The 22,520-nt window shown below is 45.3% G+C and overlaps 1 protein-coding gene across 1 annotated transcript in view; it reads right to left on the bottom strand.

The window, feature by feature from the left end:
- SDK1 (sidekick cell adhesion molecule 1) overlaps positions 1 to 22,520 on the bottom strand; it is a 625,710-nt gene that overhangs the window by 218,378 nt on the left and 384,812 nt on the right. The window contains exons 10-14 of the mRNA XM_046666514.1: positions 19,552 to 19,668; positions 18,218 to 18,385; positions 16,192 to 16,294; positions 13,793 to 13,969; positions 6,346 to 6,482 (exon numbers count right to left, since the gene is read on the bottom strand). Coding sequence (XP_046522470.1) covers positions 6,346 to 6,482; positions 13,793 to 13,969; positions 16,192 to 16,294; positions 18,218 to 18,385; positions 19,552 to 19,668 — 702 coding nt within the window. The remainder of the gene's footprint in view (positions 1 to 6,345; positions 6,483 to 13,792; positions 13,970 to 16,191; positions 16,295 to 18,217; positions 18,386 to 19,551; positions 19,669 to 22,520) is intronic.

Here is a 22,520-nt window from a genome sequence, read left to right as displayed (position 1 = left end):
AAAACCTATAGGTTTAATATCATTAAAAAATCAATGGGACTATTTTTGAAACCTAACAAAATAATTCCAATTTTTTTTTCTGGAAGAATAAACAGGTGACAAGAACTAACAAAATTCTGAAAAGATGAGGGGACTTGCTTTATCAGTTATTCAAACACATTTGGAACTAAAACAATTAAAATATTATAAAACTGGCAGAAAAGCAGATGATGACGCAATGGATCCGAATAAACCCGAAACAGACTTTTATATAAACAGGTCCCTTTAACATATGAAAAAGGAAACGTTCATAAATAAATAGATTATTTAACAAATCGTGTTGGAAAAATGGGGGTCATTTGGAAATTTGGAAAATGGTCATTTAGTCATTTGGGAAAAATAAAGTCATGTCAGAATGCTTACATCTAAAGTCCAGATAAACTAAGAGTTAAATGTATCGAAAATTAAAGCTTTAAAAACAAGATGAAACTTATAAGAATATGTATTTTATGCCTGACAGTGTTGAAATATCCAAACATAAAAGCAATGAAAGAAATTATAAAGGAAAATGTCAATAGATTTAACTACATAAACATCAAACATTTCTAGATGTCAAAAAGCAATACACAAAAATTAAGGGTAAAAACCAAATTGAAAAAATACTTGTCACAAATGACAGAAAAAACCCTAAGGCCTTGATAGAAAGAAAAATAGGGGCAAGGAAACTGACAGAGCATCGCAGAGGAAGTATGAAAAGCCAGCCAACTTGGACAAATGTGTTCAACAGGACTAGTAATCAAAGAAATGCAGAGTTAAACAGCTGCGAGACCTGAGCGGAACCTCAGAACCATAAATCTTCTGAATGAAAACACAGAGGAATATCTCTGCAAACCTGGAGCAGGAGAAGTTAATAAGCGTTTCCTTCTGGAGATTTTCATTAGTGTTGGTGTCCTGCCTTTGCTGGCACCCTGAGGGCTTCCTTTGCCTGTTGGGTAATTCAGCCCTGCTGCCGGGAATGCTGGAGCAGGAGACTGGGCCAGCGCCTCCCAGAGAGGGGGACCTGAGACAGTGTCCCCTAGGGGAGGAGATTGGGGACAGCACCTGCCCAGTGGAGGAGAGACTGGGCCAGCGCCTCCCAGAGGGGACTGAGGACGGCACACAGAGGAGATGCTACAAAGGAGCTGACCAAAGACGGAAGGGCAGGAATGAGGAGGGCACCCGCAGACCACGGAGCGAAGGTGCAGTGGCACTGGATATCTCGTGTGCTCAGGGAGCTGCGGGCAATGGCTTGTTGCTGAAGCATGAAAAGCAAAGCAGCTAGTGGCTGGAGATAAATCTGGAGAGGCAGGCGGCAGTCAGGTGATAAATGGCACTGTATACCATGCTAATAAGCCTAGAATCTGTTCTTTAAGCAATGAGAATTTCTCTCCAGGAAGGAATTAGGGCCAGTGACCTGGTTAGAAGACGGGCTAGGGACTGGCCTCCGGGCTATGTGTGAAGCACAAGCACACTGTGGAGGAGCCAAAAGTGACCCAGGGAACCCAAGCTCGAGGCTCACTGCCAGCCCACCGGGCGCCTTCAAGCAGGCGAAGGCGTTCATGTGGTCAGATGTGCACTTTAGAGAGCCCCCACTGCTGGCTCGATGGAGGGTGGATGTGAGGAGGCCAAGTGGATGGATTAGTTTGATAAGGGACAGGGGTTGCAGGAACGGAGAAGGGCAACGAATTAGATAAGTTTATGAGGTTAAACCAACAGAACTTATCTGACATATTTGTTGCGGATGGGGAATGGTGAGGAGTCAAGATTGACTTCCATGATTCTAACTTGGAAAAGGAGCAACTTTGGGGGGGAAGATGATGAGTTTTACTTTGACAGTTTGAGTCTGGCGAACCCATGGGACATCCAGGTTAGCTGTCTAGAAGCCATGTGATCACATGAATCTGAGCTTCGGGGGAGAGGTCTAGGGTGGAAACACACATTAGGGAGTTGTGGCATGTGGACGGGAGGCGAACCACGGTGCACATGAGATCACGAGGGAAAGCAAGTGGGATGAGAGGACCAGTGGACTGGGCAGGAAAAACCAAGGAATACCAACATGTTAGGGGCAGGATTGGAAATGAAGACCTCAGATGAGTCAGAGAAAACAGTCTGAGAGATAAAAGAATAAGACATAAGAATAAAGACGGAGACAGAAGCCAAGCCAAGGGAACAGAGTTCTGAGTGGAGGAATGATCAAGAAAGTGGAACGCAGACATGCTGGGGAGAGTGACGACTGAAGTGCTCACTAGATCTGTCCTTTGGAGCGAGGACGACATGGCTTCAGTAGAGAAGAGCGGACGGAATGAATGAGACTTGGGTGGAGATAATTCTCCTTTGAGGCAGAAGGAGGAGGAGAGACGGAGAGCTTGAAGACAGAGGGCAGAGAGGGATTAATGATGGAGCCAAGTCCTGGAGGAGGTGGGGGGAGAGGGAACAAGGACATGGGCGGAGGGCTGGCTTGCAACACACAGGGATTGTAGTGATTCTTTTTATTCTTTGTGCTTTAAGTAATTCCTAAATTTTTATCAGTGAGTATACACAACTTTAATAATAAAAAATTACAAAGTTATTTTATATTTTAATTAAATTTAAATACTTTAAGGTATAATGCAAATCGTAACTATGAGCACTCACATCTATTAAAAGATGAATAGTGGAACTAAATACAATGACATACCCTGAATGTTTTATACAAGTATGCTTGTTTCCTGCAAGTGCTTACCAGGAGACATGTACCAAGGTTTAAAAAACCTCATGGGAAAAAGAGAGAATTTTCCTGACTGTAAGAGACCACCATTATCCTATTCTAGCAGTGAAACGCCTGAGTCCAACTCATGGAAATCACGCAGGGGCTCCGTCTGAGGATGAGATTGAGACATAAGGCCTGCCTCTCCCAGATTTCAGGGCTGTCATGGGAGCTCGTGGCACCTGTTGCATTAGATGAGTGTGTGCATTTCTAACACTCTATGAGGCCAAACTTCTAGTGTTAAAGGATACATTTTTAAAAGATGAAATCATGGCTGTCATCTAAATTACAATGGCCAGGAGCTAAAGATTTTAGTTACCGTCTTAATTAAAGAAGGACGCAGTGAGATCTTACAACTGCATCAAAAGAGAATTTAAACAGCACACACATGTTAATAATCAGGAATGTTAAACTGAATTTACAAACAGATGCGAAACTGGTCAATATCTACAAAGCAATAACCAATAATTGCAATAATCATTTATGTCTAGGACACAACTTAATTGCATTACCATGGACAAGAATTCTTTGCATTTTCTACAATCTACAGAGCTGTCAAATAGCTCAAAACCAGTAAAAACTGCAGGCCCCTGCAGAATGGGAGAACCCTGAAGGCTGCTGGATGAGACACCCAGTGATCTGTTTTTGGGTCCACTTCAAAGTCTTTCACAACTTTTTCTGGCAGTCTTCCACCCTGTGATGACGATAATCTCAAAGAAAGATTATTCTTGACCAAACTCAACAAACGTTTTAGAGAGTGGGCCAAATGCGTTTGCTATTCAACAGAATCTCGACCTGTTTCTGGGGTCCTTGCTATCAAGAATCTCGCGTTCTCTGAATGCAGGAATCCCAGGCAACCTTGCCTTCCACCTGACCTGCCCCTCAGCACTCCCAGCCCCGCAGGCCTGAACCTTGAACCAGGCCTCAGGAGCCCCTGGCCCACCAAAGAGGTGTGACGACAAGAGAACTGTTAAATTTCACAGAGGCAAACCACAGGATGCCTGCGGGAGGCCAGACGTACTCTCCCAGAATGGTTTTGACTCTAGTCAAGTGGATGGAAAAGGCTCAGTTCAGCTCCAGAGTTCTGCTCCATAAAAGCTCTGCAGAGGCCCTTTTGTGACAGCTGGCATGTCGTGAGGGCAGGTGCTACGAAGTGCTGCCTCCACCACCAGACCACACCATCTTGGCTCCTGCAGGATCCACGGTTTCCAGGAGAATGGCATCCAAATCAGCCTGCCAGGAGGAGCTGGCTGCAGAGGGTGTCCCAAGTAGCTGGATGAATGGACGATCGGATGGAGTTATTTAGAATCGCCCACTTGCGCAGCGTTGAGTGTAAGCCAGCTACAATTTCCATTTTAGTGTTCTTGCTGCTGAGCCATTCTTTCTGACCATAATTAGCCAGCATGTTCAGCTGCTTCTTAAGGGCACTGGTTCCTAATAAAAACACAACCCAGATCATTGGCCCCGATGACAGTCTGGTCTTCCTATTTGCCGTGGCAGGAAGACATGCAACTAACCATCCCATAGTAGCAGGAACTGTTTTGGCAGAGGCCACAGACTTATTTTGTACGGTTGAAATCAGGATCAGCCCTGAGATAACCATCTTATCGACTCTAGATTCTTTGTGTAATAATAATACTTTGAGCAATAATAATGTGTATAATATTCTAGATTCTTCCACATCACAGGCTCTGAAGGAAAAACAGCTGGGAATCTCAGCCAGCTCCAGATAGGTCCATTTAGGAGAGCCAGAGGTGAATGAGGGACTAACGATGTTCTTAGTCACCCTCTCAGTGAAATGCAGCACGTGAACACCTTCGGAGTGGTCCAGTATGTACCAGGCACTCTGTTGGCCATCAGAGGTACAGCGAGCATTGACAAGTGGACCCTGCCCGCCCTTCAGGGGTTCATGCTCTCGAAGGAAGACAAGTATTTAGACCAGTACTAAATACTAAGGGGAAATATATACAATGGTATAGGAACCTCGAGGAGGGAAAAATTAATTCTGCCTGGGCATGATGGGGATGTGGGTCAAGGAGAGATAAGGAGGAAAAGCCATATGTCACAATGAGACAAGCTACAGGCCCAATGACAATGACCGTCACAAAAGCCCACTACCTGTGGCCTGGCTAGCTCCATCCTGGGGAGGCCCCGGGAAGGGTCTGGAATAACGCTGGCTTAGGGAGTGAAAGTTTACACTGAGGCGGCGCGCTGGAGAGCTTCTTCGAGGAGCTGCTGGGTGATCATGAAGGATGACGCCCTCACCCTGGGAGCATTCCAGGCCAGCGCACAGGCTCTGAGGTGGGAAGTTCGCCCATCAGGGAGCCACCGTGAAACAGTGTGGTGGGCACATGGCAAGCAAAGAGCCAAGTGTCTTGGGTAGGGTGAGGCCGCACAGGGACCAGGAGGTTGGGTTTTGCTCTAAGCCCTGCAGAGTTTATACAGGGGAGGATGCAGTCCAGTTATATTTTAAGAAAATCACTGTTTCTGCTCACGTAAGAACGCTTTGGAAGAGAACAAAAGTTGATGCAGAGGACCAGGCTGCTGCAGTTGTCCTGGCGAGAGGTAACGGTGGTCTGGAGAGGCGGAGAGAGGGGAGCAGACTCCAGCTACATCCTGGAACACCAACTGAAAGGACTGCTGATGCAGGGGATGTGGGGTCGGGAGAGGGGAAAAGGAACCGAGGACTGCTCCTGGGCTCCTGGCCTGAGCAACACAGAAGTCCTCGAGGGTGGTGACAATGAGGTTAGAATGGCTGTGGCAATGAGGTGAGAACAGAGTTAGGGTTAAAAGGAGTGCAAAGACACAGTTTGAAGGATTGAAGTTGAAGGTGTCTATGAGACACCAGATAGAGATGTCAAGTAATTGGGCTCCACAAACGATCCTGGAGGTCTGGATAAAGACGTCAAGATCAGGGAAAAGATACCACTTGAAATCACAGAGATACATGGGATTTCCTTGGAAGAGATTCTGGGAGAGCAAAGAGGAGTGACGAAGTGAAGTCAGAGGAGCGTGTCATCCGGTCAGCAGAGAGGAGGAGGGAAGAATGGCCAGTGGGGCTGGAGGAAAGCCAAGAAGGAGAATGTTTGATGAAGGATGGTGCTAACCACTGCTGAGAGGTCGGAGAAGGTGACAAAAGAGCCCAGTGAATCCTTAGCATGATGTCTGTGCCAGAGAGAACGTCCAGATGTTAACCATTGTTGTTGTCATTGACTTTCAAATCAGCCCCAAGGGGAGGCATTGTTAACTCATTTCAAAGTTCGCCCTGGAGAAGATGCTGAACTGGGTACCCTTGCAGGGCAGCCCTGTGTGCATGACCATCCTGGGGGCCTCAGCCCCAAATCCAGCCTCTCAGAGGAGGCCCTCCAACTATTCCTTCTCATCTGTCCCCCTCCCAGGCTCCATGTCACCTTTTATCTTTCCTGAAACCAGAGTTGTGTTTTTCATTTGAAACTCCGTAAAGAATCATAGGATTCTACTAGTTGTTTTGGGTCTAAGGCAGAAGTAAAGGTTAAGGACCTTCAGGGCACAGAGAGAAATCTGATTATCGTCCATGGTGACAACTTTGCTTTGCTACTTACTGTTTTCGGACAGCTCCACAATGTAATAAAGAACTGGGCTGTTTCCATCAAAGGGTCGAACCCAAGAGAGCATCACGGTGTGGCTGTGGGAAGAATTCAGGCTGGCCAGGAGGTTCTGAGGAGAATGAGGCAGTTCACTTGGATACAGAGGAAGAAAAAGAAAACAAATGCACATCAGGATGATGGTTAGCCTCCTTCCTATGTTGCACAGTCTTGGTGTATGAGGTTTTGAAAATGGAGAACATAAAATATGCCCCAAACACAAATACCTACTACCCCCCTAAAAAAAAATACCATTCACAGTGTTGTTTGTTTTCCAAACATAATTTGGTTTAATCCCTCTGGTCGGTATGAAACCACTAATGACTGTAACTTAAATTGGGTGGGGAGAGCCAATGTCTACACAGCATAGTATTTAATTGAGAAAACCTGGCCAACAATTTGTCTTTACAAGTAGAAGCTGTTAATGGAAATGCGGTAAGCCATGTAAGCTGGAAAAGGCCCGGGAACTACGCTTTAATACGAAAGTTTCCGATACTAGCCATTTGGAGCTACCAGCTAAAATGCCCATCGGTATTCTCAGACCGCGTGGCTGCCTCATTACTGGCGGTGTGAGGTTAGATCGTCAGTCTGTCTTCCGTTGGGTAATGGAGATTTGGGAGAAGCACTGAAAGGGAGGTGTGGCGAAAACAGTAACTAAAACCCCAGGGAAATAGTAAATAACACACGAGCAAGGCTATAAAATGGAAACACAACTGAGGCAAATAAATTCTGAAAAGCAGTTACTGAAGGAAAAGGTGCTTCCTGGGATTTACTGATGACAAAGGTTCTAAATCCAACTGTGTGATTTCTCCCACGGAGGGATCTGCAACTTCACAATTATGAGCTGCCCGAGTCCAGTGTCTCACCCTTACACCTCAGGAATCTGGGACCCTGTTTGGTGGCCCTTAGGATGGCCTTTCCTTCTATAAACGTTCTGAGTCAGTGCTAGGAGAAAGGGATCCGGGTGTAACTCGTTTCACCCACTAACTAGTTTGTGATCTCTCTTAACATCAATTACTGCTGACCCACATAGGCCAGCGCAAAAAGCCATAATTATACTTGATATTTTTAATTTAAAAAAATGTACTCATTACACTTGGAAATTTATTAAGCTGTTATGTGCTTGCAGTTACCTAAGAAACACAGCTCTCTCTAACCCACGCACACCGTTAACAAACAAATATTTCTAATGTGGACTGTGACTTTAAATTACTACAATAAAGAACGAACTTGAGCCTGAAATGTCTTGTTTTCTCTTTAATTGTGAATTAAGTTTTAAATCAGAAAAGGAGCTGATATTTCTATTTGAGTTCTCCAATCACCAAACCTCCCTTAGACTTCCAATCCAGACGAATATGAAGAAAATGCCGGGATAAAAATACCTAATCTACTTCTCCCAAACCCCACCTCCTGATTTTTTTCCCAACCTGAATTGGTATGGTCTGAAACCAAACCAAAGTTGCTGAAACACCCTCACCTGAAAACAAACGAAGAGTAAGCTTGGATAAATATATCCAAATAAGACTGTGGCGTAATAAAGAGTTTGTCTGGTCTTTGTCCCACGTGGGGTCCTGGGATGGAACTTCTGACCCCTTAGAACTGCCTGAGCGATAGGACTGTCTTTGCTATTCATGGTGGGTCCCTCAGAGCACACCTAAGTTTATGCTAATGAGGTCACTCATGGTGGGCCCCTACATAATTCCAGAAGGGGGCCTGTCCATGCAGGAAAGACCAACTAGGTCAGTGGAGGGCTGGGGCTTTGAGATGGTGATAACAGCCGGACCTTCTGACCTCCTGAGAGTAGAGGGGAGGGGGCTGGAGAGTGAATGTAATCATGTGGCCTGTGATTCAATCAATCATGTCTATATAATGAAACCCCAACAAGAACTCTAGATACCAAGCTCAGGTGAGCTCCTTGGTTGGCAATCAGACGTGTATGTCCCGGGAGGGTGACGCATCCTGAGGACACACAAGCTTTGCGTTTGGGACCCTCCCAGACCTTGCCCTATGCATCTCTTCATTTGTCTGGTCCTAATTTTTAGCCTATATAGTAAAACTGTAATCGTAAGTAGAGCGCTTCACTGAGTTCTGTGAATCCTACTAGAGAATTATCGAACCTGACGGGGTAGCGGGATATTTCAGCGAGCTGCTCAGGAGCACAGGTGGCCTCAGAGCCCCGGAGCTTGCAGCTGGTGTTGGAAGTGAAGATAGTCTCCTTGGAGTCAGTGCTCTTCACCTGTGGGGTCCGTGCTAACTCCAGGCAGTCAGTGTCAGAATTGCATTGTAAAGACAGAAGATTTTCTGACATGACAAACGTTAACTTAGAAGGGCAGGGCTAGTTGGAGTCCCAGGCCGTTTGAGCAAATTCCCCCGTCCAGACGTTAGCTCATCAAGTCTTTGGTATATGCTCCTCACAGTCCCTCTGTCCATCCCTCAGAGCTTGCTGACTCTCACTCAGGATATGTTTCTAGTAGGACTGTTCCTGATTTCCCTTCTCCTAGCAGATCAAAAGCAACCAATGAAAAAGCCACGGGGCCTGCTAGAAGTCAGCAGGCGGAACAGCAAAAATGGCAGCCAAGAGCCTGAGACAGAGGAATAAAAAACCATTTTTAAAAGATTGAAAAAAATGATTTAGGAACTTAAAAGGCAAAGAAGCCTTGACAAGACACTTAGTGTAGGAACCAAGACCTATAAGCCCAGAGGAGCCCAAAGACATCACTGTCCATGATGCTTCTAGAAACGAGTCCTCATCCGCACTGCCCACCACAGTCCGCTTATCGGCTCATGGTCACACCCAGGATGACGGCTCACTGCAAAGTGTGATTTTTACACAGATCACAGAACTCAGAGTTAGCAGGAAATTTAGATTTTCCCTAATTCTAGCCTCTACCCTATGTGATAACCCCCTCTATAATATCTCTTGTGTTCAACATTACCTGTTTCACAATGCAAAGAGGTTTTTAATGTACACTGGAAACAAAGTATTCCTTTAAATGATAAGTTTTGGTTATCTGGAAAATTAAGCTTTGTGAAATACTCGACTAACCCATCAATAACTGATAAATGAGGCCTTAATATATTCTGAATCCATTTCAGAGAATCTCATCTAATAGGAATAGATCGTGTCTTGGCATTTCTCTGCCAACTTTGAGAGGAGATAAATGATCAGCAGAGTGGCTCACAGACAGTGATATGCAGACAGGGTGACAAATGAAAGAGATCTGAGAGAACAATGGAAATGAAGCCCAGTGCTGAGTCACTTTGTAATTTAAAGAGATTGTGGGGAGAAATCACCATCAGGCAGATTACACCGCAACAATATCAGAAATGAACAACAAAACCCACACTGTATGCGAAGGAGATTAAGTGAGGCGTGTTTGAGAGAAACAGCTCTGAAAAAGACTCAAGAGAAAGTAATCAATAAAATTGTGGCTGGAGGGGGAATTGCTCCAGCAGAGGAGCATCCGATAAGTCTGCTTCCATATAAAAAGTGTCGCCTCTTTCACGCACAAAGATGACTTGGTCAAACCCATCTTCTCTGACTTCACTCTGAGGATGAAGATGATGCGGGCCTGACAACTCCTGAGAAAACAATACTAAACTGTTCACCCCTTATAATGGCTTTGTCAGAAGTAGTTTCACTGAAAGAGATCTCTCCCTCTGCCTCAGGGTCTGAGTCTCAAGTCGGCTCCATAAATTAAGTTTTCTCCCTACTCTAGGCTCCTAAGAATTAGTCTCTGATCTCAGAAGGAAAGATGCAATGCTAATTGGGTCTTTAAATGATTAACAATTAATCACTCATAAAGCCTCAGGAGCCCGGCCCCTCTGGTGTGCTCAAGACAGCAAGGCGCTCTGGAGGGGTGGAGTCCTTCCAGCTTCGCTCCCTCCCTCACCACACTAGCAAACGAGTAGGAAAAGCACGACAAACACAACCGGTGACCAGACTAATGATGCTCTGTCTGTTCACTTGCAAGACGCCTCACGGGACCACGTGGAATTGCAGAAGCCTCTCCTCTCAGGGAGGGGATGAAGGCAGACCTCTCATGAATTTACTCCTCCTCGCTGGTACCAAATACGCAAACCCAGTTCAACTCTGTAGGCGGAGTGAGGCTTCCTCTGCAGATCGTTGGGCACCTACTGTGCCCCTGGCCCTGGTCTATGCCTTGGGGGTTGAGCAGCAAACAGACACACCTGGTGTGTCAGAGGGTCAGAGAACGTGGTCAAAAAGAGAGTAAAAGAGAGTATTATTGAGTATTAGCAAGTATTCGCCCTTAGCTAGGTTCCAAGCCAGGATTTTACAAACAATAGTTCATTTAAACCTCACAATCAGCCTTTAAGGGGCATGATAACATGCCCAGTTCTCAGGTGAGAAAACTGCAGAGGCTGAGACGTGGGGTAACTTGACCAAAGTCCCGCAATCAGTCAGAGGTGGAGGGGGGCCGGGGGGGAGAGGCCTCCAGTCCAGCCTCCCTGGTGGCCCCGCTGGCGGCCAGTAGCCCTGCCAGGACTGTGATTTCTCCCTGCACTGTCCTTGGTGCGAGGGGACACGCCTCCCACCAGGCTCACCCAAAGAAGAGGGCATCAAAGTGCTAAACACGGAGCAAATATGACAGCAAGCCAATGGACAATCTGCTCTTCAGAAGCCCACTTGAATGCTCCTAATTTCTAAATTTAACCAAGTAGCTTTGAACTCAAGTGGGCAGGCGGGGGAGCGGGCTTTCAGGCTCTTTTGAAGGACACTATTTAGCTCTAAGTACCTCTCAGTCACTTCTGCAATATGAGCTTTTTTCTTCCTTTTTTTGTCATCTGAGTAAATCATGGAAATGTTCCTGAGCTCAGTTTGAAAGTTCTCTGAGAAGCGCAGAACGCCCTGCGACCGTGAGTTATGATGATTATCATTACTGATGTCGTACAGTTAAGACCTATTTAGATCTGAAGATACACCACGAGATAACCTACAACTTTCCCGATTCATTCAGATTCGCAAGAGTGGAGTGTTTATTACACTAACAATTCGCCAGGAACAATCGTCTTCCAAATCAGTGCTGGAACCAGTTGTACTTAAATCGGTTTGAATCATAAATCCGCAAATATTTCTATATTTAGAGATGAGGTGTTTTACCATTACAGAAAGCCTATTATTTTATAGATACAGCAACATTTGCCGAAAAATGTATTTTACTTAGAGGAAATCAAATAAGCAAATAATAGGGAAGATTTATAAATCAGTAGAACATAAAAACTGCAGAATAAAAAGAATCCACTTTATTGGAAGTATGCAATTTGGCTTCTGCTGACAGAGTCTTTATGAAACGCTAACACTTATTTGTTTGATACCAGTGATGGATGATCTAAGAGTTCTTTAAGGTACTTTTAAAAATATGACTAGCACAGTGGATTATGTGAATTCTCTGGTCATGTACTCCAATATTATCAAAACTAAAAAAAAAACACCCCCAGTATGACGGGAGGAGGAAAGACACAGGACAGGAGCTGAGTAAGGGTTTGGGCGGTGGGCTCTGGACAGTGTGGTCTCAGCCTGTTTGTTTGCTCATGGAGAAAAGCCCAGGGCATGTGAGCATCGAACAAAAGAGGAAGGGCGTGAAGAGAATCAGGAGGAAGATCGCCAATGGCCCATAACATACACACAATTATTCATTCACTTATTCATACTTTCAGCCAACCAACATACATTCATTGAGCACCTATGGTGTACCAAACACCGTCAGGCACTCAAAATGCAAAGCTGTGCCATCCATCCGGGGGCTTCTGCTTCAGTAGGGGAGGAATCATGAAAACGTCTGCTTCCACCCCGATTAGCAACGCTATGATGGAGGATGGAAGCAGGTGCTGGGAAGCACTGTGGGGCACATCCAGGCATCCCAATGGCAGGAAGTGATCCTGCGGCTGAATCCTAAAGGATGGGTGAGCAGGTCCCTCAAGTGGAGATGGTCGAGGCGCCCGAATGGAGGACTAGGGGGGTAGGAGGACAGAAAGAGCCCAAGCGTAGAGGGTCCAGTGGCCAAAGCTGGGAATGGGGAGACCCAGCACTTCCACAAACACTTATACAGCAGCAAGCCATCTGTATAGCGGCCTCGTGGCTGCAGCACCAGGACCCCTAGCTGATCCTCTAGGGCCACACGGCACCTGTTGTTTCACCACTAACTAGGGCGACCTTTGCTCCCAATAAGTGACTAACCTCTAGAGAGAACAAGGGCTCATCCTGGGAGAGAGACCATCTGGGAGGTAGAACCGGGCTTTTTCAGGTGCTGCACGTTCAACAACAGGGGACAGAGAGGGGCTAGCGGGAAGCTGCTCGTCTGTCTGTTCGTTCTTGTGTGTGTGCATGCAACAAACACAGGACTCATGCACTTAGCAATCGGCAAGCGTGTTTTCCTTTTAATCCCCTCAGCTGGACGCTAGGGATTCAAAGACAAATGAGACGTGGCCCTGTACTCAAAGTGTTCAGAGTCTATTTTTAGGGAATGATTTTTGTCTATACAATCCTTTCTGGATGGAGGTGAGCAGAGTCCAGTAAGAAAAACCTCTCCAAATTGCCTCTGCTAATGGCCCAGCATGTCCTGTGTTAGCCGGGATGGCCGGCCTGGGCCACTGCAGCTGGCTGCTGCCCCGACCCCAGCACTGCTCTGCCCCCTTATTTTCAGGTTTTCCTTTTGTACATATGTGCTCAGGGAATATCAGGAGGGCACCATTTTTCAAAAGCAAATAAATACATGTTGGAAAATAAAATTTGTCAGCAGGTTCTTCAGCTTCCTGCCCATAAACAGAGGGAATTGTGCAAAAGAGAGCACAAAGATAGAGGAGATCGATGGTTTCTCACCTGGGCCCTCTGGACCCCCGGGAAGGCTCAGATTAGAAGTAATGGGCAGCTGTTTGCTATTTTCAGGATTTCAAAAGACTTAATGGAAAGTGTCTATTTACCCATGGAGAGGCAGCTGGCACTCACTTAAACTCGCGGCCTAGTTAGCTTTCACAGAACAGTCTCGCTTAGTGGGCTGACCCTGACATTTCTCACTGATCGGAAGTTCTGATGGGCATTAAACAGAAAAGTGAACTTACTGTTACCTACTCGCAGTGCGGAAAATGGAGCCTATTAAGATATGGTATCAGTGGGGGAAATAGGATAAAAAGAGATCAATGAGGACAGAAACTAATAATCGAACCATCTAAACCAAGGTTGAAACATTTTAATTTTGAGGTTACAAGAACAAAACACCTGTTTCAGTGTATATGCCTGTGAGGCATAAGGCAATGGCCTCTGACTGCTGGCTTGGGACCCAACGTGGCTGTCACATGTTAAGTGCCAGTCACTTGAAAGAAGGAGGACTGACTGTGACGATGCAGATAATTAGGAGACGGTTAACACTAACTCCACACTACTCACATCACTTCCAGCCGGGCCATTCTGGAGTCATTCCCTCCTTCAGAAATAATTTCGCAGGTGTAGTCTCCAATGTCGCCTGACCACGTCTGGCTAATGAGGAGGGACCCGTCCTTCTCCACCACAATTCTGGAACTGCTGGAGGGGGTGATGACCACGTTGTCCTTCTTCCAGACGTAGCTGTGGGCCAAGCCAAGAATCTCGAGTTAGATAAGATCTTGAGTTAGGATCAAGCTCAGACTCTGGAGTTAGGATCTTGGCCGCTGATCCTTCCCCGTCTGTTAAAAAGCAAGCAACTGACGACCTTGTGAATGTACTAAAAACCATTGAATTGTGCTCTTTAAAAGAGTGAAGTTTGTGATATGAGCATTACATCTAAAACAAAACAAAAAAGAAAGAAAAGCAACCAGCTATCTTGGTCATAACACAAAAATAGATGTTAAAGTTAAAAAGAGGACAATGAAGATAAATGGAAACATTTATCTGGTCTTTGGGTTTAGAGACAGGAAATCTGTAAAGTCATGATCATACTTGTCACTTACTAAAACTGTCCCTCACATTCCTGCCCAGGAATGTTCCTGAAGGACAAGAGTGTCGCCGGGATAGGAGGCAATAAATATTTTAAAAATCCCCAGAGTGGAATAACCCAATTCCTGAAAAAAAAATAGATCACACCCTACAAACATGTTTTCTTAAAATCCAACCATTCTGGCAGACTGTTCTTAAAATTGCATTTCTTTCTCATTTGATTCTTCAGTTATGACAAATTTAGCACACTTTTCTTCTCAAATGTAGACCTGATGAAGAACCCGTCCAGCCCTCGGATGTCAGCGGGCAAGGGCCACTCCTCACTGCCGGGTGGGATAGAAGCGCTGGCTTTACTCTCCAAAATACTGTGCTTGGATTTTCAAAATGCACCCAGTCCTTTGAAGGCTGAATATGCACAGAGCACAGCCATTGACAAGCCACTTCTCTGAAATTACCCTGGGACAGAAGAGGACTGATTCCACAAGAAGGAAATTAATAAATTGCTCACTTTGGGTGCAACGTTCAGCTGCAACTGTCACTTAGGGCCGGTGTTCCTTGGGGTAAAGAAACCCGGGGACAAGGGGTGCCCCACAAGGGAGCAATCTAATCTCTTCCCAGGCGGGAGGCTCCAATTTTGTCTGTTTCATCACACACAAAAAGCTACGAGAAAACCACAAAGATCCAAGGCGATCCTCGTGAGCTCTGAGAGGAGCAGGAAAGCAGCCTTATTTGCCCTTCGTTCTTCTCTCAAATCACACTCCTAAATCATTTAGAAATGAATGAATTATTTTCCAGGCTTGATAGCTATCTCTCAAACAGCCTGTAAGGATGCCCTCGGTAATCTTTAACTTGTTCGTTTTTGTTTGTTTGTTTTGCATTCAACATTGCTGTACTAAACCAAACTTGGTTTTTGAGCTCTGGGGAAGTCAGAGGCCAGGGGGAGACATGGAAATTCATGACTTGCAAACCACCTGCCCGAGAAGAGTGAGAAAACAGCTTAGTCTCCGAAACCAGTTAATAACGCATGCCTCGACAGCCATCTCCCCCGGCTCAGAGTGAAATGTTCCAGAAAGAAGGAAGGCATCTTGATTCTATCCATTTGGCTAACTGCATGACTTTTGGGTGAAGGCCAGAGTGAAAATACTAGGATGATGGTATCTTTCCTTTCAGATTTATTCTCAAGGCTGATTCTGAAAGTGGCAGGTCTTTGGAAAGAAGCTCACCACTGAAAGTCCCCCGTTTGCTGCTCTGTGTTTACCTGGAGTTTCTTATTTTTCATTACCTTCCCAGTCTGAATTCAAACCAGGATGGGCTATCATAAGCCCTTTAGCGAATCTCCAACTCACCCAGTTCCCTTCCTTACATGCATTTTCCTCTAAATGCATCAGATAACTGTGCTTTGACTTCAGGGCATCAGATAACTGCGGTTGCCTTTATTCCATGGGTACATCTCCCTTGCTCCCCATTTCACAATGAAACCCATCCTTGGAGGAGAGAAAACCCCTCTCGAGTACCGCACAGCCCCCACGTAAACACTGCTGAAATCCTATTCGATCCCGCTGGATTTTTCTCTCATTAAGTATCAGCCTCTGACAAGTACGTTTTACAGATAGTGTATTAACCTTGGCAGAAAAATCATGAAAAGCTGTATTGAAGTCATGAAGTGGAACATGGCTCACTGTAAATAATACATAAGGCTGGAGTGGAAAATGGGATTTGTGTGATTAATGATGGAGCCCACGACCGTAAGACACCGTAATCAGGGATCTGCGTCTGAAACCAAAGTTCTAAGATTCTCCCTTCTCATCTCAACTTCACTTCCTAAGCTCACAGAATCTTAATGAGCCCCAAATACGGTAATTCACAGAGCTGACCGGAGGGAAATCCGAGGGTCGTGGGTGGCTCCACAGTCCAGCGTGGCCGTGGTCCCCTTAATCACCACGCGGTCCTCGGGAGGGTTAATGATGGACGTTCGATCTGAAAGACACAGGTCATAAGTCAGACAGAATTACATGCTTGTGAGTATCCCCCCTTGGAGGGTAATGAATTGGTCATCGGACATCAAAACCTCCAAGTTTTCTCCTGTCTTGGCAAAACATAAATGGAAGCACTCAGAAACATTCAGGGAACTGAAAGCAAGCCTTTCTGTACTGCAGCGAAGGAAGTCGAACCTTCCCATGCCTCTCGGGTCATCCCTGAACCTGTAAACCCTCTGCAAGAAAACGAGAACGGAAGCTCATATGCAAATGTTTATTAGGTTCTACACTCTTTGGTAAAAATCTCGATTCTTTCCCAAGATAGTCAACAGTCTGGTAATTTCTACCCTGCATAGCACTTCCTGACTTTGCAAAGTGCTTTCATTTATGTTGTTTTATCGAACCCTCACAACTGTCTTGTGATATTACTAGTTCCAGCTCTCAGGATGAACACTGATGCCGATATGTGGAGCTGGTGAGGAGTGGGCGTGGTGCTAAGCGCAGGCCTGCCACTCCGTCCAGCCCTGCAGCCGCCCCACACTGCACAGCTGCCACCGCGAAGGCTCTGGTGACAGTCCCCACACTGCCCACCGCTGAGGTGGATGCTGCTCTGGTCCCACAAACAGCCTGAAACTTGGAAATCACAGGACTAAGTTCAGGGCCGAGCCTGACTGATTGCTAGCGGGTGTCCGGAAAAATGTCTCTGGGCTTTCGTCTTCCTCTCTGGGAAAGGGAGCTGCCAACATCACTCACAGTTGTACAGAATGAATTCTTTACTGATGGGAAATGCTCTGCAGGCCACAGAAGTGTTGCACCGATCACTCTAGTATGGATATAATTTTGAATCTTAGCAGATCCACAAAATTTTCTAATGAGTGACCTATACAGACGCAGACAGCAGTTTTTCACAAGCCTTTAAATATCTGGTTAATTTTCAGGGACACGGGATGAATCAAAAGTGCTTAATGGAGTCAACTGTCAAATGGAACAAAACCTCTTTCTCAGTACTTGACAATATTCGAGGAATTTGGATTCATTTCTTTTAAACTCATGGTATTTTTAGAACACCTAATAAATTAGAAAGGGTCATTTATCAAAGTGGACACCAACTATATCATAGAAAAAGCCAAACGGATATGAAATAAAGCACAATAATTTAGTTTTCCTTCAAGGATGGTATTTTAACAAATTATTTACTCGTGAAAGTTAAAATTTTCTCTCATATAGACAGCTTTACAAAAATCTGTGAGTGCTGCCTTTTGCGTTTTTGGATAATGATTTTTTAGTAATATAGATATGGATGAAGAAGAGAGGAAAAGGTACATTGTTGAGTGAAGCCACAGTGGGTAGGAGGGCAGAAATACTTGGTAATCTAATCCTCATGTTCTGGAAAACAATTTATTCTGCATTTCAGAAACCTGTGTTATGGATAAAATACAAAGAAACAGAAGCTGGAGAAACAACGAAGATTTTTCTTTGAGGTCACTCCTGATATACAGGAAGCATTCACGTTTAATATACTAGGGGTGTTTTAGTTGGTTATAATCATAGTATAGAAAAAACATACTTTCTCTATGATTTTAATTCTTGATTCAGATTTCTTATATAATGCTTATAAAATTAAACAACTTAGCAGTTTTGTTATTTCAGCTAGTTTGGGATAACATGCTTACTCTACTGACTTTAAAAAGTCAATCTTTTCTCTCTCCTGAAATGTCCCCATTAAGTCTTTGAATACATTTTCTAATTATGCTCTTAGAAACTAAAAAATTAATTACTCAACCGACTTCTATAAATTAGTTGTAAAAATAATCATTCTCCTCTCATTAGAGAGTCCCAGGGCATGTTGACATCCCCTAAGCACAGATGACACGATGATTAAACCATGATTAATAGAAGGTTCCACATGGACCGTGGCTCTTACTCCACACGGTTAGTGCTGCAGATGCATTCAGGGATCCCTCTGTGTTGGCTGCGTAGCATGTGTAGTTGCCAGCATCCTGGATGAAGACAGGGGTTATCTGCAGACCCCCAGACTCAAGAAGCATGAACCTGGGGATCCGCACAGAGCCACTGGCCAAAATGTGGTTTCCTGAAGAGCAGCAGAGAAAACAGGAATGTTAGAACCTTAATGCTCAAAAGATGGTTATGTTTAGAGCCACAACCAAGAAAATAACTTGAGGAAATAATCAGAATAAAGTGGAAACTTTATGCACAAAAATAAGCCTGCAATATTTAGAATAAAGGAAACCAAGAATATTCTAATTGTCCAATATTGACAGATTTAGTTAAACAAATTATGATGCATTTTTGTGATTATCTTTGGGTGATTGACTTTGAATTTCTTTATTTGTATGAATTTGAAAAATTTCTATATAAAGCTATTATTACATTCTAAATCAGGAGAGAAAATAAATAAAACAGGGAAACCTCTTCCTATTTTTTAATCTGTAGTTTCCCAGGTCTTCATGTTTACAGGCTGTGGTCTGAGTGCATGGATTACACCTCTGAGAGCTGAGAAGCCACCATGTGGTTTCCTGGTAGTGTGAAAAAGATAGAAGTTTTGAAGTTTCGCTCAGATAGTCCACGAGGCATGAACAGGTAATCTACACGCATCAACACAATTCAGCACGGATTTGTTAAGATGGACTGCGTGTGCTGTTCATTTAGTGACGCGCACCTATCGTGTAGAAGGGGCTGTGGGACCACAAAGAAAGCCTGTGGAGTGCCACCACTCGTCACAGGAACTGAAAACACAGTTGGAATTAGGAGTGCCGCACATGTCAAATGGGGAGGATGCAGACGATCCTGTGCCAGAACCATCTTTCTTTCTTAAAAAAAAAAAAAACGATATTATTCTTAATTTTTAATATTAGCAGGGGAGAACGCCTTCATTTCACAAACGGGGAAACTGAGTCCTGGCAGTGCTACTTCAAATCCAATACCCAGTATTTTAAGGAGCCCCAGCAGGCCTAAGGCACCTTGTGAAGGGCTTAGACAGAGGAAGTGACAGTCACACATTTTTCACAATGTCTCTCTCCTTTTCTAGACGGTGAGCTCCACGAAGCTTACAGGGTCTTGCCCGTCTTACTCACCCTTGTACCTCTGGCATCCAGCACCTGGTAAGTGCTCAATAAATGGCTATTTAATCTTTATTGAATGAATGAATGAGAGTGAGAATAATAAAACACAACCCCCGGCCCAGTGGGCTCATTTTCTGCGTTGGCTATGCCGCTGTGGCAGGCACAAGCTACCTACCTCTCTTCCACGTGATGGCGGGCTTGGGGGCCCCGGACACCTCGCACTTCAGGATGGCTGTCATCCCATCAGTAACCGTCGTGTCCACTGGAAGCTGAGTAAATGCCGGCGCGACATCTAAGCAGAGGAGTTAGTGAAATATTCAGCGTGTTGTCCCTCAGAAATGCTCAAACCAGCCTGGGGGAGTAGTCCATATGGACTTTTATAGAACTAATCACAGAGATAACTGTTGTGATAAAAAATGAGAACTTTTCAGGAGTGACTATAACCTCCCGTTATTCGTATCCCAGGAATTGCCATCTTTGTTTACAGCCAAAAGAGAAATACGGTCTCATGACACAAGGGATGCACAAGTGGGCCAGCGCAGGAGCCCAGGAGGGACTGCATTAGGCGAATGTTAATGAGAGGAGGGACACTGATTGAGGTGAATCTGACAAGCTGCTTTCACTGTTAAAAACAAAATAGAAAAAGCTAATTTTTGAATATTAAATACCATCCAAAAGATGACACTTTCCAGGATCTGTTTTGACAGTTAAAATAACCTGATTTCAAGGATGTCAGTAAACAGTTTCTGGGAAGTGTTGTGGACCCCGAGTGTTGGGGGTCTTCTTGTTCACGGGGGACCGCATGTGTCCACGGGTCAGGAGTGGCTTAGGCGGGCTCCAGCGAGGGTTCCTCCGACCTTGTACTACTTTGATAACGAATAAACCGCAGAGCCCTTGACACCAGAGCTCTACATCTTCCAGATCTTGTGTGAGGGCCCCTGAGGTGCCCGGGCTGGTGCCCCCAGGAGGAGAAGTGGGCACAGCCGCCCGCCTCTCCCTTCGCCTGCTGGGAATCTCTACGAACCGCAGTGAGTTCGGTGGATTCCACCTGCAAAACACATCCCAGAGCTGGGGACTTCCCTCCACCTCCGCTGCGACCCACTGGGTGACACAGTGGCCTCCTAACTGGTCTCAAGCCTTCCGCTCTTGCCCTCACAGTGCATTCTACACCCAGCTTTGGGGTGCCCTTTGAGACCTATAACTGACACCCTGCCACTGCCCTGCTCAAAGCCCCCAAGGGCCCTGCTTACCCCTCCAGCCTATCCCCTACCCCGGCCCCTGCTCCTCGTCCTCGCCTGCATCCTTTCTGCCTGCACACACCCCTAGGCTAGCTCGTCCCTCTAAGGCACTTGCAGCACCCCCTCCATGACATGCCCATCCCCCAGTATTTTGCAAGATGGGCTCCTCTTCACCTTCAGGTCTCGGCTCCAGGGCCAGCCCAGAGGAGCTGTTCCTGACCGCCGCCCTCTGAGGGAGCCCTTCCTGGTCACACGGAGGCTCGCCTGTTCTACTTTCTTCACGGCGCTCAGCTCCAGCTGAACTATCTTGTCCTTTGCTGTCTTTCTCCTCCTCCCGACCTCCTGTCCTGGAAGCATGAGAACCTTGCCTGTCTTCCTCGTAGCTCTGTCCCCAAGCCCGGTGGACCCAGGGTGCCTGACACAGATGCTCAACAAATGTTTGTTAAGTGAATGAATACATATTGATTGCTTTACACATATATTTTCCTTTCATTAAAGGTGTTTTAATTTAAAAAAATCCATTTTGCAAAACCCTGTACTTACAAAACAGATAACATAGCATTATCATTATCATGTATTTATTTATTCACCCTCCAGTTGTCATGGGAACCAGTTTAAGTAGCAATTTCATTTAAATTTCCAAACTGATCCTCACAAGAACCCTATGAGCTGGGCCGGGTTGGTTCCATGTTGAAGAGAAAACTGGGGCTGAGGGAAATTAGGTGAGGTGCCCTTGTCTCTCACTAGAGCAGGGGTCGGCAAACCACAACCCAAGGGCCAATCCAGCCTCTCGCCTGTTTTTGTAAATAAAGTTTCATCGGAACACAGCCACACCCACTGGCTTAGTATTGTCTGTGCTGCTCTCATGCTAATGCAGCAGGAGTGAGCAGCTGCGACAGAAACCACGTCCCTCAAAGCCAAAAATATTTACTATCTGGCCCTTTACAGAAAAAGTCTGTCAATTCCTGCCCCAGAACATCCTGGTCCACACTTGCAAGATAGGCTTTAAATAATTCTAATTGATCAAAACTCAGTTTCTGGCTTAAGTACCCAATATTGTTTCTACTGCTTGAAGCAATACTGGTTTCCTATGCTCCAAACTGGAGGATAAATTTGACCCCTGGGCAAGGTTCAAGGAAGTGACCCCTACTTTACCAAAATATATGCATGCATCTTTAAATATTTCCTCAGTCTCTTCACACGTTCTGGCTGACAAGAGCCATCGGCCCCCATACACGCTGACATTGATTAGTTTCTCAGTCGGCTCCCATCCCTGAGGATATCAGCATTTGCTTCCAAAGGGGCAACGTGGAAGGTACAATTCCATCATCACTAAATTCTACTTCATTTTAAAAGAACAATATTATAACTGTGGGAGATTAAAAAGAAAACCCACAGATACGATGAAAACCTTTACCTTTATTTTTCAAAGACAGAGTGCCAGAGTATTTTTGTTAATAGGATAATAAAAGAAACTCACAAAGGAACTATAATTGTTCAATAAAACTAAAATAGAGGATGAATATAAATGAATATAAAAAACTGGAAAAAAGATCAAAAGAAAAAGCTTAGGAATGAGCTATTCACTTAACAGTCCTTCCAGTCCAGAAAAATGGGGAATCTTTTTCTACGTCTCAATAAAGAGGAGCACCCAAGTGCCAGGAAAATGAAAGCTTACATAAGAACAGGGAGGCACCAAGGACTGAGGGGACAAGGGGTGCATTCACTGCTCACGGCCCTTGGCAGAGCTTCCCCAGGGGACCCACAAAACGATTAAGTTGTGCCTGAGATGAGGCTCTCCTCAGCTGGTCACCTCTGGCCACTGCACCCTGTCCATTTACCTCGGGGGGCTGAACAGTTCCTACCGTTTTCCGAGTGTGTCATATGGAGCAAAGGTCGGGAAGCT

Source organism: Equus quagga, chromosome 7 (genome assembly GCF_021613505.1).
Source record: "Equus quagga isolate Etosha38 chromosome 7, UCLA_HA_Equagga_1.0, whole genome shotgun sequence".
In the NCBI taxonomy this organism is placed as follows: domain Eukaryota; kingdom Metazoa; phylum Chordata; class Mammalia; order Perissodactyla; family Equidae; genus Equus; species Equus quagga.
The sequence above is the reverse complement of the archived record's forward strand: the minus strand, read 5'-3'. Positions and strand labels throughout refer to the sequence as shown.